Here is a 13,543-nt window from a genome sequence, read left to right on the forward strand (position 1 = left end):
AATTCCGCAGGGTCCACAAACTATAGTTGATGCTCTAGTTGCCCCTCCACCTGCACTGCAGCTAGGGGTGGAGGTCAGGCAGGTAGAGGTCATCCTAGAGAGGGAGGCCAGGCCCGTTGCTATGCTTTTTTGAGTAGGACCGAGGCTGTTGCATCAGATGCTATCATCACAGGTACTGTTCCGGTCTGTCATAGGGATGCATTAGCTTTATTTGATCCAGGTTCCACTTATTCGTATGTGTGATCTTACTTTGCTCTATATTTGGATATATCTCGTGGTTCTTTGAGCGCCCATGTATATGTGTCTACGTCTGTGAGAGATTCTATTATTGTAGACCATGTTTATCGGTCGTGTTTGGTCACCATCGAGGGTTATGAGACCAGAGTTGTTCTTATGCTACTCAGTATGGTATACCTTGACATGACATTGGGCATGGATTTGTTGTTGCCCCATCACACTATTCAGAACTGTCACACCAAGACGTGACATTAGCTATGCTAGGGTTACTGCAATTGGAGTAGAGAGGTACATTGGACTATATTCCTAGCAGGGTGGTGTCCTTTCTGAAGGCACAACAAATGGTTGAGAAGGGGTATAAAGCATATTTATCCTTTGTGAGGGATGCGAGTGCTGATACTCATACCGTTGAGTCAGTTCTGGTAGTTAGAGAATTCCCAAATATGTTTCCAGCAGACCTACTAGGCATGTCGCATGATAGGGATATCAATTATGGTATTGACATGGTTCCAAGCACCAGCCCATTTATATTCCACCATATCGCATGGCACCAGTGGAGTTGAAGGAATTAAAGGAACAACTTCAAAAGTTGCTTGATAAGGGTTTCATTCGATCGAGTGTCTCGTCTTGGGCTGCTCCAGTCCTATTTGTGAAGAAGAAAAATGACTCTATAAGGATGTGTATTGATTACAGGCAATTGAATAAGGTAACAATCAAGAACAAGTACCCATTATCGCGTATCGATAATCTATTCGACCGGCTTTAGGGTGCTTGGGTATTCTCAAAGATTGACTTGAGGTAGGGGTATCATCAGTTGTAGATTCGGGATTTAGATATTCCGATGATGGCCTTTAGGACTCGTTATGGGCATAATAAGATTTTGGTGATGTTATTGGGATGACATATGTCCCAACAACCTTTATGCACTTGATGAATAGTGTATTCTATCATATCTTGATTCTTTCATCATCGTGTTCATAGACGACATATTGGTGTACTTTCGTAGCCGGGAGGATCATGAGTAGTACTTGAGTATCATGCTTCAGGCCTTGAGGGAGAAGAAGTTGTATGCTAAATTCTCAAAGTGTGAGTTTTTGCTTGATTCTGTGGCATTTGTGGGCCATGTAGTGTCTAGTGAGGAGATCAAGGTAGATCCGAAGAAGGTGGAGGCAATTTAGAGTTGGACCAGACAGTCTTTTGCTGTTGAGATCCTGAGTTTTCTAGGCTTTGCCAGGTATTATCGCCATTTCGTGGAGGGTTTTTCATCCATCGTAGTTCCTTTGACTAGATTGACTCATAAGGGTGCCCCATTCATGTGGTCCGACGAGTGTGAGGAGAGCTTTCAGAAGCTCAATACTGCCTTGACCACATCTTTGGTTCTGGTTTTGCCTTCAACATCAGGTTCTTATACAGTTTATTGTGATGCTTCGCGGATTGGAATTGTGTGTGTATTGATGCAATATGGTAGAGTGATTGCTTATGCTTTGCATCAGTTGAAGACCTAGGAGATGAACTACCTAGTACATCATTTAGAGTTGGCAGCCATTGTTCATGCATTGAAGATTTGGAGGCACTATCTCTACGGCGTGTCTTGTCAGGTATTTACATATCACAGGAGTCTATAACATCGTTTAAGCAAAAGGAGAACTTGAGGCAACACAGGTGGTTAGAGATATTAAAGGACTATGATATCACCATTCTATATCATCCCGAGAAGGCTAATGTTGTGGACAATGCCTTGAGTAGGTAGGATGGGAGCATGAGGAGTCTTGCTTATATTCCAGTTGGAGAGAGACTATTAGCGTTGGATGTTCATACTTTGGCCAATCGGTTCGTGAGTTTGGATGTTTCGGAGCTTAGCCGAGTTCTTCCTTGCGTGGTTTCTCAGTCTTCTTTGTTTGAGCACATCAAGGATTGTAAATATGAGGATCCCTTTTTGCTTGTCCTTAAGGACACGGTGCAGCACAGTGATGCCAAGGAGGTGTCTATTGGAGATGATGGGGTGTTGCGGATGTAGGTCCGGATTTGTGTGCCTAAAGTGGATGGGTTTCATGAGTTGATTCTTGAAGAGGCGCACAGTTCGCGGTATTTCATTCATTCGGGTGCCATGAAGATGTACCAGGATTTGAGGCATCACTACTGGTGGAGAATAATGAAGAAAGATATTATGGAGTATGTGGTTCGGTGTTTGAACTGTCAGCAGGTGAAGTATGATCATCAGAGACCGCGAGGTTTGCTTTAGAGACTTGATATTCTAGAGTGGAAGTGGGAGCATATCACCATGGATTCTGTATTTGGCCTTTCACGAACCTTGAGAAAATTTGATGCAGTGTGGGTCATCATGGATAGACTAACCAAGTCTGCACACTTTATTTCGGTCGTGACTACCTACTCTTCAGAACAGCTAGTGCAAATTTATATTCGTGAGATTGTTCGTCTTCATGGTGTGCCAGTATCTATTATCTCTGATCCAAGCACGTAGTTCATATCGCATTTCTGGAGAGTTGTGCAGCATGGGTTAGGCACACAGGTCGAGCTGAGCACGACAGTTCATCCCTAGACGGACGTGAAGTCCGAGCGCACCATTCAAATCTTGGACTACATGCTATGTGCCTGTGTTATGGATTTTGGGGGTTCATGGGATTAGTTCCTACTACTCACAGAGTTCGTCTGCAATAACAACAACTATCAATCGAGTATTCAGATGGCTCCTTATGAGGCCTCATACGGGAGGCGGTTTCCTTCTCCAGTTGGTTAGTTTGAGCCAGGGGAGGCTATGTTGTTGGGGCACTGATTTGGTTCGGAATGACTTGGAGAAAGTCAAGTTGATTCAGGCTCGGTTTTGTACAATATAGTCCAGGTAGAAGAGTAATGCTAATTAGAGGGCTCATGATGTAGCATTCATGGTGGGAGAGAGGGTTCTGCTCAAAGTTTCACCCATGAAGGGTGTGATGAGGTTCGGGAAGAAGGAAAGTTTAGACCTAGGTATATCGGCCCTTTTGATATCCTTGAGAGTTGGCAAGGTGGCCTACAGACTTGCATTGCCACCCTACTTACCGGGAGTTCACCGGTGTTCCATGTTTCCATGATCCGGAAGTATTATGGTGATCTATCACATGTGTTAGATTTCAGCTAAGTCTAATTGGACAAGGATTTGATTTATGTAGAGAAGCCGGTGGCTATTTTGGACAGGTAGGTCCGAAAGTTGAGGTCAAAGAGCATTTCTTTAGTTGAGGTCCAATGGAGGGGTCAACCAGTCGAGGAGGCGACCTAGGAGACCGACCACAACATGCGGAATCGTTATCCTCACCTTTATGGAACTTTAGGTATGTCTCTATGCACGTTCCAGGACAAACCTTTGCTTTTACAAGAGGAGAATGTAACGACCTGACCGGTCATTTTATGTATTGGAGCCATGTTTCCCCTTTTGAAGCTTCTCGTATATGTATTTGTGGTTTTAGGATTTGCGAGGATGGTTAGTTTCATTTCGAGGATATTTTGGAATGATTTGGACCCTTTGGTTCTTGGCTTAGAAGCTTAAGTTGGAAATGTTGACCTAGGTTTGACTTTTGTAAAAATGATCCCAGAATGGCTTTTGTGAAAATGATCCCGAAATGTTGACCTAGAATTGAATTCGGAGGTTCCTAGGTTGATTGACTTGTTATGCCGAAAGTTGCCAATTTGAATATTTAGAAATTTCTTAGGTTTGACCGTAAGTTGGCTTTATGGCTATCAGGTTCATATTTTGGTTTTGGGACTTGGAATAGGTCCATTTTTCTATTTGGAATTTGTCTGCAAAATTTGGTGTCATTCCGAGTTGGTTTGATAAAAATCGGACGCTTGGTTGTGATTCTAAAGATTCTTGAGTTTTCTTTTGAATTTCATGCGTTTTGATGTCTGATTTGTGGTTTCGGATGTTAATTTTGTGTTTTGATCGCGCGAGTGAGTTCGTATGATATTTTTAGACTTGTATGGAGCCTCGAGGGCTCGGGTGAATTTCGGACGTGTTTCAAATTTGTTTGAACTCATTCCAGGTCGCTGGTGCGCTGCTGCTCTAGTTATCGCAATTGCGAGCACCAGCATCACAATTGCGAAGTTGGAAGGGGGTCTCTGGTATCGCATTTGAGACTCCTTGATCGCAATTGCGAAGGGTGGCCTTTGGCTGGGTATCTTGCATTTGCGACCATCTGGCCACATTTCCGAAGGGGACTGACTTAGCAAATGTGAAGTCAGTGTCGCATTTGCGACATTTCTCTAGTCTTGTCAGGTGCCACATTTGTAATTGTATGTTCGCATTTGCGAACCCCAGGTCGCAATTCCGACTTATGCACCTGAACAAAAGGGCTAGAAAAATGGGACTTAGCTCCATTTTCATATTTTAGAACCCTAGACTCGGTATGCGGCAATTTTTAGGGGGGATTTTCACATACAACTATTGGGTAAGTGATTTTGATCAATTTTAAATTATATTTCATGATTATTTGTGAGATTTAACCTCCAATCCATGGAATTTAATGAGAAAATTTGGGGAATTATCTCTATGTTTTAAAAAATAAAAATTTGAAATTTGAGAGTCGAATTGAACTTGGATTTGAAAACAAAACACATATATGGACTCGTGGGGTTATGGGTAGTCAAGATCTAGCCTTGGACCCGGATTATGACCGGGCGCGCCTAGGGTTGACTTTTGTTGACTTTTTGAGAATTTCGTAAAGATCTTAACTTTGTTAATCAAAATTGGTTTATCTTGCATTATTTGATGATATTAAGCCATTATTGGTTAGATTTGAGCCATGCGGAGGTGAAGTTTAAGGGAAAAGCCATTTTGAGTGTTGATTTGGCTTAGTTGAGGTAAGTATCTTGTCTAACTTTGTGTGGGGGAACTACCTCATAGGATTGTGTTTAATTATACTTTTTGAATTATGTGAAAGATGTGTACATGCGGTGATGAGTGTGTACATGGGCTTACATATGAAAATAGACAGGTTTAGACTCTTAGGTTACTTCTAAGCATTTAATTGAATTTATTATTATTTGTTCGATCTTTCGTTGTCAAGTTTATCCTTATATGCTTTAATTGAAGTTGTTATTACAAGTTCTACTTTTCATTGCCGAGGTTACTCTTGTATGCATTTAGTAGTTGTTGTTATTACATGCTATCTCCTTCATTGTTGAGTTATTCTCATGCATATAGTCGTAGTTGCTAATACATACTATCTTTTTTAATGTTGAGTTTGTGTTATGCATTCGAATTGAAGTTGTCATTTCATGGAAATATCTTTTATTGTTGAGTTATTAAAGTTGTAGTTATTGAGAGCTATTAACATGTTTTAATTGAAGTTGTTGTTTCATGGAGTATCTTCCATTGTTGAGTTATTTCCCATTCATTTTGTTGTTATTGAGATTCTTTTACACATTGTGATTGAGCCGCGGACTATGTGTTGTGGAGATATTGGTATTGTTTTTTTGGCAATGTTGTGGCATATGGTCACGTGTGGTAGAGAGTTGATTATTGTGTAGTGATAAGATGCGCATGCGGCGGTATAAGGGTGGTGATATTCATGCGCATGCGGCGAGACAAGGGGGATTTATACGCGTGTTGCTAGTAAGGGAAATCACTTCATTTAAGGCACACGCAGCGAGATAAGGGGGCTAAAGCGCATCGAGCTATTACGGGAAAAAGGTTTTTTATAATAAATGCAAGGCTCACGCGGTGATATAAGGATGTAATGACTCGGCCGGTCATTTTGAGTATTTTAGTCCAGTTTTCCTATTTATTGCCTCCGCTATGTTATATTGTGGTTATGTGACATACCGGGGTGTTTGGTTTTGGTTCGGGTGAGTTTCGGAGTGAAATGGGACACTTAGTCCCAAAGTTGGAAGCTTAAGTTGAATGAGTTGACCGGAGTTTGACTTTTGTGTAGACGACTCCGGAATGGAGTTTTGACTATTCCAATAGCTTCGTATAGTGATTTTGGACTTAGGAACGTGTTCGGATGTTGATTTGGATGTCCATAGGCCATTTCGGCTTGAATTGGAGAAAATTAGAAAGTAAAAGGTTCAAAAGATTTAGAAGTTTGACAGGGAGTTGACTTAATTGATATCGGGTCTAGATTTTAGGTCTGGAAGTTAGAATAGGCCCGTTGTGTCAATTATTACTTGTGTGTGAAATTTGAGGTCAATCGGAGTTGGGTTGGTATGTTTCGGCATTAGTTTTAGAAGTTAGAAGTTCATAAGTTCCTTTGGCTTGAATCGATGTGCGATTCATGGTTTTAGTACTGTTTGATGTGATTTGAGGCCTCAAGCGCGTTCTTATCATATTTTAAGACTTATTGGTATATTCGGACGGGGTCCCGGTGGGCCCAGGTGTGTTTCGAATTGAGTTCGGACCAAACATTCTTGATTTGGGATTGCTGGTTTTTCTGTGTTTGGTTTCCTTCATCGCGCTCGCAGATGAGGTGCCGCGATAGCGTAGAGTAGTTTGTGGTAGATGAAAATTTACCCTTCGTGTTCGCGAAGTATGGGTCGCGATCGCAGTGTTTGAGGAGATCGTGAATCGCGAACGCGTGAGGTGGACAGCGTTCGCGTATAAGGAAAGTGAGGCTGATACTAAGGCACACGGTGTTCTTCGCATTTGCATGGCCTTGGATGCGATAGCGTAAGTTGAGAAAGCTGGTCATCGCATTCGCGACTTGTTTCACGCGATCACAAAGAGGGTTTTATGAGCTGGGTAGATTTGTTCTCCGCGATGTGTTTTACGCGATTCCGAAAGAGGATAACTGGGCAGCAGTGTTAAATTTCCAAAAACAAAGGTTTTATCTCTTTTTTCATCTTTTAGCCTAGAGAGCTTGATTTGTGGCAATATTTCCAGGGATTTTCAAGAAAATCATCAGGGTAAGTGATTCTAACATATGTTGGCTATTATACATGAATCCATCATTATTTTTTTCACTTTGTTTTTGAGCAACTATAGTACTAGGTTATGCACCTAGTAGTTATTATATATAATAAAGCCCAAATTGGGCCAAAAATTACAAAATGTCTAAATAAAGGAAGAATAAGAAAGGAAATAGTTAAAGCTAATTATTACATAATTAGCAATAACAGATTGTAGGGTAACTATTACATAAAGTGGTAACAAACTCGACCACATGATAGTGATGCATGTGAATTCAGACATCCATTGCAAAATACTCAATGTAGCACCTACAAAGCTCTCACCAGGCACCAGTTTTTGCAATCCAAAGAAGAAGGATAGTATGAATCCACAACAATTACACCACAGAGCATAGGACATGATAATATTATTTTGGTTGAACTTTAGTTCCCGCGTCCTTGTTGTGACAGTTGACTCGAAGGCGACCGAAATTCCTAGTTGTGCATGGTGTAAGACAGCCTGCCAAACAGTTGCATCAATATAAATCTCCATAAGCCTTAGCCTTTGATAACAAATGTATGTGTACTGCACACTGGTCTCGACTGATTTGAGCATCTTCTCATAGCAGCAACCTTGTGAGAGGCCTTGACTTTACCAGAAATACACAGAAGAATACATTTGCACGTTTATATATAAACTGAAAGAATGGACAATTGAACAGCAGTTTCCCACATGTTTTCATTCCAACCTTAGAATGAGCATTGTACAATGCTAATACCACTGAGAAATGATACAACACCACATAGTACATCAGCTGTCCAAAAGAATTATCCAAAGTGATTTGTAACCATCCAACATCCAGTATTTCAAGTGTAGTAGTTGTTGTAGTCACTCCCAGAATTTCTATGAAGAAAATGTCATTGCCAAGCTTTAATAACATCTGTATGTTTAGTGCTAAGTGATCAGAACTGACTCGAATGATTTTCATCTAGGTGTACCAGCATGTGATGTCTAATATATTATGTAGTAATTTGATGAATGTGAATTGTCGAGTTCCCAAAATGAGGCCAGCTTTGATAGGCATCATGTAAACACTACAATTCATGATTCAGTTGCTTTGTTTCTTGCGACCCTAACCCTCAGATTAGGTATTTGAGTCTTGTCTTGGTTGATTATTATCTTACCAGTAGTAGGGAATTCATTGAATGATTCGAATTCTAATGTACCTGCAAAAGAAAATACGAGGTTAGCTAGAAAATCTGCCAGTGCATTGCCTTCCCTTAGGACATGCTGAAAGATCACATTGAATTCCCCCTTAATTTCCTTAATCTTCTTTGCTTCCTTGGTAATGCTCCAAGTAACCTCCCATTCACATTCGATAATCTTCATTCATAGCCATTGACTCAGTCCCAATGGTAAGGGGATGCAGCTGTATTTGAAAACAATATGGCAGTCCTTCCATTATTACCTTTGCCTCTGCCACCATATTTGTTGAAATCCCTATTTCCTCTACCTTTGCATAAACCACATATGCAGCACCATCCCTAACACAAAACGCATATGAGCTAGGTCCTGGATTTCCTCTAGAAGCACCATCAGTGTTGCACTTGCACCATCTCTCATGAGGTAGCTGCCATGTAACTCTTTTGGTAATAATATAAGGTTTATAGGCTTCAAAAATTTTAATCATATCCGGCCAAAGAAGAGGTATATTTTGTACCCAATGAAACCTTAATTTATCTAGATAGTATAGTATTTTGTTAATCTCATGCACCAACTGTTAAAGGAGACAGTTGTTCCTCCATGCTTTATAGTGTTCCTTCTCTTCCAAAGTTCTCAAGAAATAATGGCCGGAGCAGCCTGGATAAGTAGCCTTATCTTAGCACAACACTCAACTTTCCGCCAGGCTCTAATAACCTGACGAATCTGTATCAAGTTAATCACAATCCCAACAGCATTTAAGAAGACCTTCCACATTTGTGAGGCAGTAGAACTTGTAAGAAAAGTATGTTGCAGTGTTTCTTCTTGAGGAGGAATGCGACACCAACATTTTGAAACAATCAGATATCCATTTCTCCTCCATAAGCTATCTGTAGGAACCTTTCCTCTCCAAAATCTCCATAGGAAAAAAGATATTTTGAAGGGTAAACCTTTAGTCCATAGTGATTTGTGTTCGTGATTTGTTGGTTCTCTATGGCTCAAGATGTGCCATGCACTACCAAATGTAAATTTATCTAAAATTGTTGGCCTACATTTAGGTGTATCCCAGGAGACATCAGTATTGTCCAAGTAAATTTCTTGCCTTATGTGGTCAGCTATGTCATCTGGGAATGTTTGATCTAGTAGATGATCATCCCATCCATTCTCTGTTATCAATTCTGCCACCTCTTGCACATCTTCATTGATGTTGAACTCTGGGGGGGATAACATGATATAGAGCTCCAATTCCAGTCCAATTTTCTTGCCGAACACTTGTTAACCCCTATTTATTTGCTACAGAATTTCATGCTCAACCTCTTCTCTTGCTTTTAACATTTTCCTCTAAACATGGGATCCTTGTCTAAATTGCTCCAAGGTAGGAATTTGCTTCTTGCAGTATTTATTCCACATGAAGTTTGACCACAATGACTTTGAGGTTATGAATTTCCACCACAATTTTGCAAACAGTTATTTGGATATATCAAATAGGGACCTCAGACCTAGTCCTCCTTCCTCCTTAGGGAGACACAACTTCAGCCACTTAGTCCAGTGTCTACTTCTTCCTTCTTCATTAGTACTCTAGAAGAATATAGAAAACATCTTGTGTAGATGTTCCAGAACATTGTTTGGAGGATCTAGGACTGACAGCAAGTGGGTAGGTAAACTTTGAAGCACACTAGTTATAAGAGTAGCTTTGCCTCCAAATGATAGTAGTTTCCCTTTATAACAGTGTAGTTTTGCCTTGAACTTCTTAGTGAGATCATTATAGTAATCCTTCCTTCTCCTTGTGTAAAACATTGGACACCCTAGGTAGGTGAATGGGAAGTTTCCTTTTTGGAAGCCAGTCATTGAACCAACACAATCAGCTAAGTTCCTTGCCACCTTTGTATGCAAATAGTAAGAGCGCTTTGACTTGTTAATTAACTGGCCAGAAGTCTGTTCATACTGTTTGAGCACTTCAACCACTTTCTATAAAGAATAAGGGTCAGCAAATGAGAAGATTATTGTGTCGTCTGCATAAGCTAAATGGTTTAATGGATCTGTCCACTTTGGCATTCTAAATCCTATGAAATTCTTGTCTGAGAACAGTTTATTCAGTGATCTTGATAGTACCTCTGCAGATAGAATGAACAATGCTGGAGATAGAGGATCTCCTTGTTTCACCCCTCTACTGGACTTGAAGAAGCCTGAAGCTTGTCCATTGATTAGTACTTAGTACGAATTATTGTCCAATAATTTCCCTATCATGTAGATAAAATGCTCAGCAAACCCCATTTTCCTCAACACTTGCAGAAGATATTTCCAAGAAACCCTATTATAACCTTTGCCATATCAATCTTGATTACCACATTGGCCGGTTTCTCTCTCAATCTTATATCAGAGATAATTTCTTATGTGAGCAATATATTTTCAAATATACTCTTTCCTTTCACAAAGCCTGATTGGTTGGGAGAAATCAAAGATGGTAGTATCTTCTCCATTCTGTCATGTAACACTCTCGAGAATACCTTGTTGATGAAATTACATAGACTTATAGGTCTTAAGTATGAGAAAGTTTGGACTGGTGTTTTCTTAGGGAGGAGTACAAGGTTAGTATGCGTTATGGATTCTGGCAATGTTGCCCCTACATAGAACTCTTGGAGAAGCCTGAAAATGTCTTCTCCTATGATTTCCCAGCAATGTTGGTAGAACAATCCAATGAACCCATCAGGTCCACTTGCACTATCACCAGACAATGCAAATACTGCATTCTTGACTTCTTCCATGGAAGGAAATTTGAACAATTCCAAGTTCTATTCAATAGTGACCAGACTAGGTACATTATTAAGTAATTCAAAGCTTGTATTATCCTCTTCTTGTATGAATTGTTTGTGAAAAAACTCCAATGCAGCATTACCTATAGTATCTTGGCTTTCAAGCCAATTACCATATGTATTCTAGATCCTTTTGATCTTCAGTTTCTGCCTCCTTCCATTTACATAATTGTGAAAGAATCTTGTGTTTCTATCACCTTCAGCAAACCAGTTCATTCCTGCCTTTTGTTTCCAGTACTGTTCTTCAATGCTAAGGTACTTTTTCAATTCAGCCTGTGCTTGTTGCAGCACAATCCTATTTTCAACTGTAGGTTCCTCTTCAAATAGCATCTCCTTAACCATAACAATATCCTCCCTAATAGCTTGATGTTTGAATATATCTCCAAAAGTAAGTTTACTCCATTGTGATAGGGTTGTCTTCACTCTCTCCAATGTCTATTTGAACATCAAGAAAGGATCATCAACAAAATCTGCCACCCAGTTCTGCCTGACCACTTGTTTGAAAGTGGCATCTTTAGTCCAGAAGTTGAGGAACTTAAATGGTTTAACAAACTGCATAGCCTCCTATCCACAACTCATTAACAATGGGGCATGATCAGAGCCAGTCCTTATCAGGTGCTCTACTTCTATATTTGGGAAGAGTGTTTGGAAAGAAAGATTGACAAAGATCTTGTCCAGCCTCTTGAAGATGAATTGTGCATATGGTCTACCATTCCACCAAGTAAATGGACTTCCTTTGTATCCAATATCAAAAAACCCACCGGAGTTCACACAGAAGGCAAAATCTTCATATTGGGTGGATACACTGGCAAACCTCTTATATTTTTGTCTTCATGTAAAATAACATTTAAATCACCTCCAACAACCCAAGGCAGATCCATATCAGTAGCTAAGTAGTACAAATAGTCCCACAGTTCCAGTCGTTCAAGTGATGAACATTTAGCATTCACGAAAGTCATGATGATATGCTAACTTATGTCTTGATGATATACCTTAATAGTAACCAGTTGGTCAGTGTCCATCACTAATTCCCATTCAACAACTACATCAAAGAATAGCCAAATTTTTCCATTAATGTTTGACATAACAGCTTTCATACCAAGTCTCCTCCTGTAATTATGAATGTGTCTACAATTCTGAAAAGGTTCCATCAATGCAACAATTAAAAAACCATGTTCTCTTTTCATATTGATAACTCTCTGAATGGCCTGTTGTGTACGAACAGACCTTATGTTCAAAATTAGAGTGTTGATCATTATTTGGTTTGTGAAGTTGCCCTTCTAGGCAAAATTCTTTTTGGTTGATGCATCTCTTTGTATTGGATTTGTTTTCTTCCCTTTTTTCCACTCTTATCTCCAGCTCAAGGAGATAAATCAGCCTCTCTTGCTACTGCCTTGAAGTTGCCAGTTGTGGATTCATCATCACCTTCTTCCTCAAATTGTTCATGTTTCCCCATTGCCTGCTCAATAGCAATTGGTTCAACATTATGGGTTACAAGATCATGTAAGAGTTGTGTAGGTGTCTTCAAGGGAATGTTGAGCTGAATATGAAATGGCTTCCCAGTATCAGAAGCACATAGCATTGGATTAGCCTCAATTGCACCTTCTTGATTAGTTATCATAGCTTGTTGAAAGTCTTTTCCATTTGTCTCTTTCATCACCATTTCATTATGAATTCCTGCTCCCAAAGATTGTTGTGATATCCTGAATTGCAGCTTATATATGGATTTAAAACAAGGTTGTACTATTGCCATATGTTGCAGAATGACTGTTCCATTCAATTGCATAGTCTTGCCATTGACAGTTTGAAGGGGGGTTGACCTTTTGTGTTGACTTTTTGTTTTTCTTTAAATATTGCAACTTTATTGTTCAGAATAGTTTCCTATGATTTGTATTTATGGTATAAAGTTATTTTGGCTAGATTCGAGCCGTTCAGAGTCGGATAATCGGGGAAAGGGCTTACTATTGGATTGAGTTAGCATGTTTTGAGGTAAGTGTCTTGCCTAACCTTGTATGGGAGAATTATCCCTTAGGATTAGTGTTGTTTTATGTTAATTGTGGTATGTGGAAGTCGTGTACGCAAGGTGACGAGTGTGTACACGGGCTAAATATGGTAATTGACCGGTTTTAGCTATGTAGATTCTTTCCATGCCTTTAATTGAGTTGTTATAATATATTATATTCATCATCATTAGTCTAACTTCACATGCTTTATTTGACATTGTTAATACTTGTCTTATCTCTTTCTTGCTAATTGCCTTTACATGCTTAGTTGAAGTATTGTTCTCTCAATTTCTTATTCATTATTTAACTGTTGAGTTTCTTTACTTGAAGTTGTTATTGCTTGGAATATCTTATTGTTGAATTATGGAGTTGAAGTTATAAAGGCCGTGATTCACATCGAGGCAAAGTTGTAA

At 39.7% G+C, this 13,543-nt stretch overlaps 1 protein-coding gene across 1 annotated transcript; it reads right to left on the minus strand.

Moving 5' to 3' along the window:
• Nucleotides 1-9,892: 9,892 nt before the first annotated feature.
• On the minus strand, nucleotides 9,893-11,079 carry LOC138909968 (uncharacterized). The gene is made up of 3 exons (XM_070201184.1): nucleotides 10,839-11,079; nucleotides 10,427-10,500; nucleotides 9,893-10,282 (listed from the first exon to the last, which is right to left on the minus strand). Exons 1-3 carry the CDS (start codon nucleotides 11,077-11,079, stop codon nucleotides 9,893-9,895), a joined length of 705 nt encoding a protein of 234 aa, XP_070057285.1.
• Nucleotides 11,080-13,543: the final 2,464 nt, after the last annotated feature.

Source organism: Nicotiana tomentosiformis, chromosome 4 (genome assembly GCF_000390325.3).
Source record: "Nicotiana tomentosiformis chromosome 4, ASM39032v3, whole genome shotgun sequence".
NCBI classification, from domain to species: domain Eukaryota; kingdom Viridiplantae; phylum Streptophyta; class Magnoliopsida; order Solanales; family Solanaceae; genus Nicotiana; species Nicotiana tomentosiformis.

Bases quoted from the DNA above. Each gene is read 5' to 3' on its own strand.
- LOC138909968 (XM_070201184.1), bottom strand. From the start codon at position 11,079: ATGGAAGAAGTCAAGAATGCAGTATTTGCATTGTCTGGTGATAGTGCA. The intron at 10,501-10,838 runs GTAATTTCATCA...GACAAGCTTCAG, and splicing joins CTTAAGACCTATAAGTCTAT to GCTTCTTCAAGTCCAGTAGA. The intron at 10,283-10,426 runs GTACTATCAAGA...TATTCTTTATAG, and splicing joins TGTTCATTCTATCTGCAGAG to AAAGTGGTTGAAGTGCTCAA.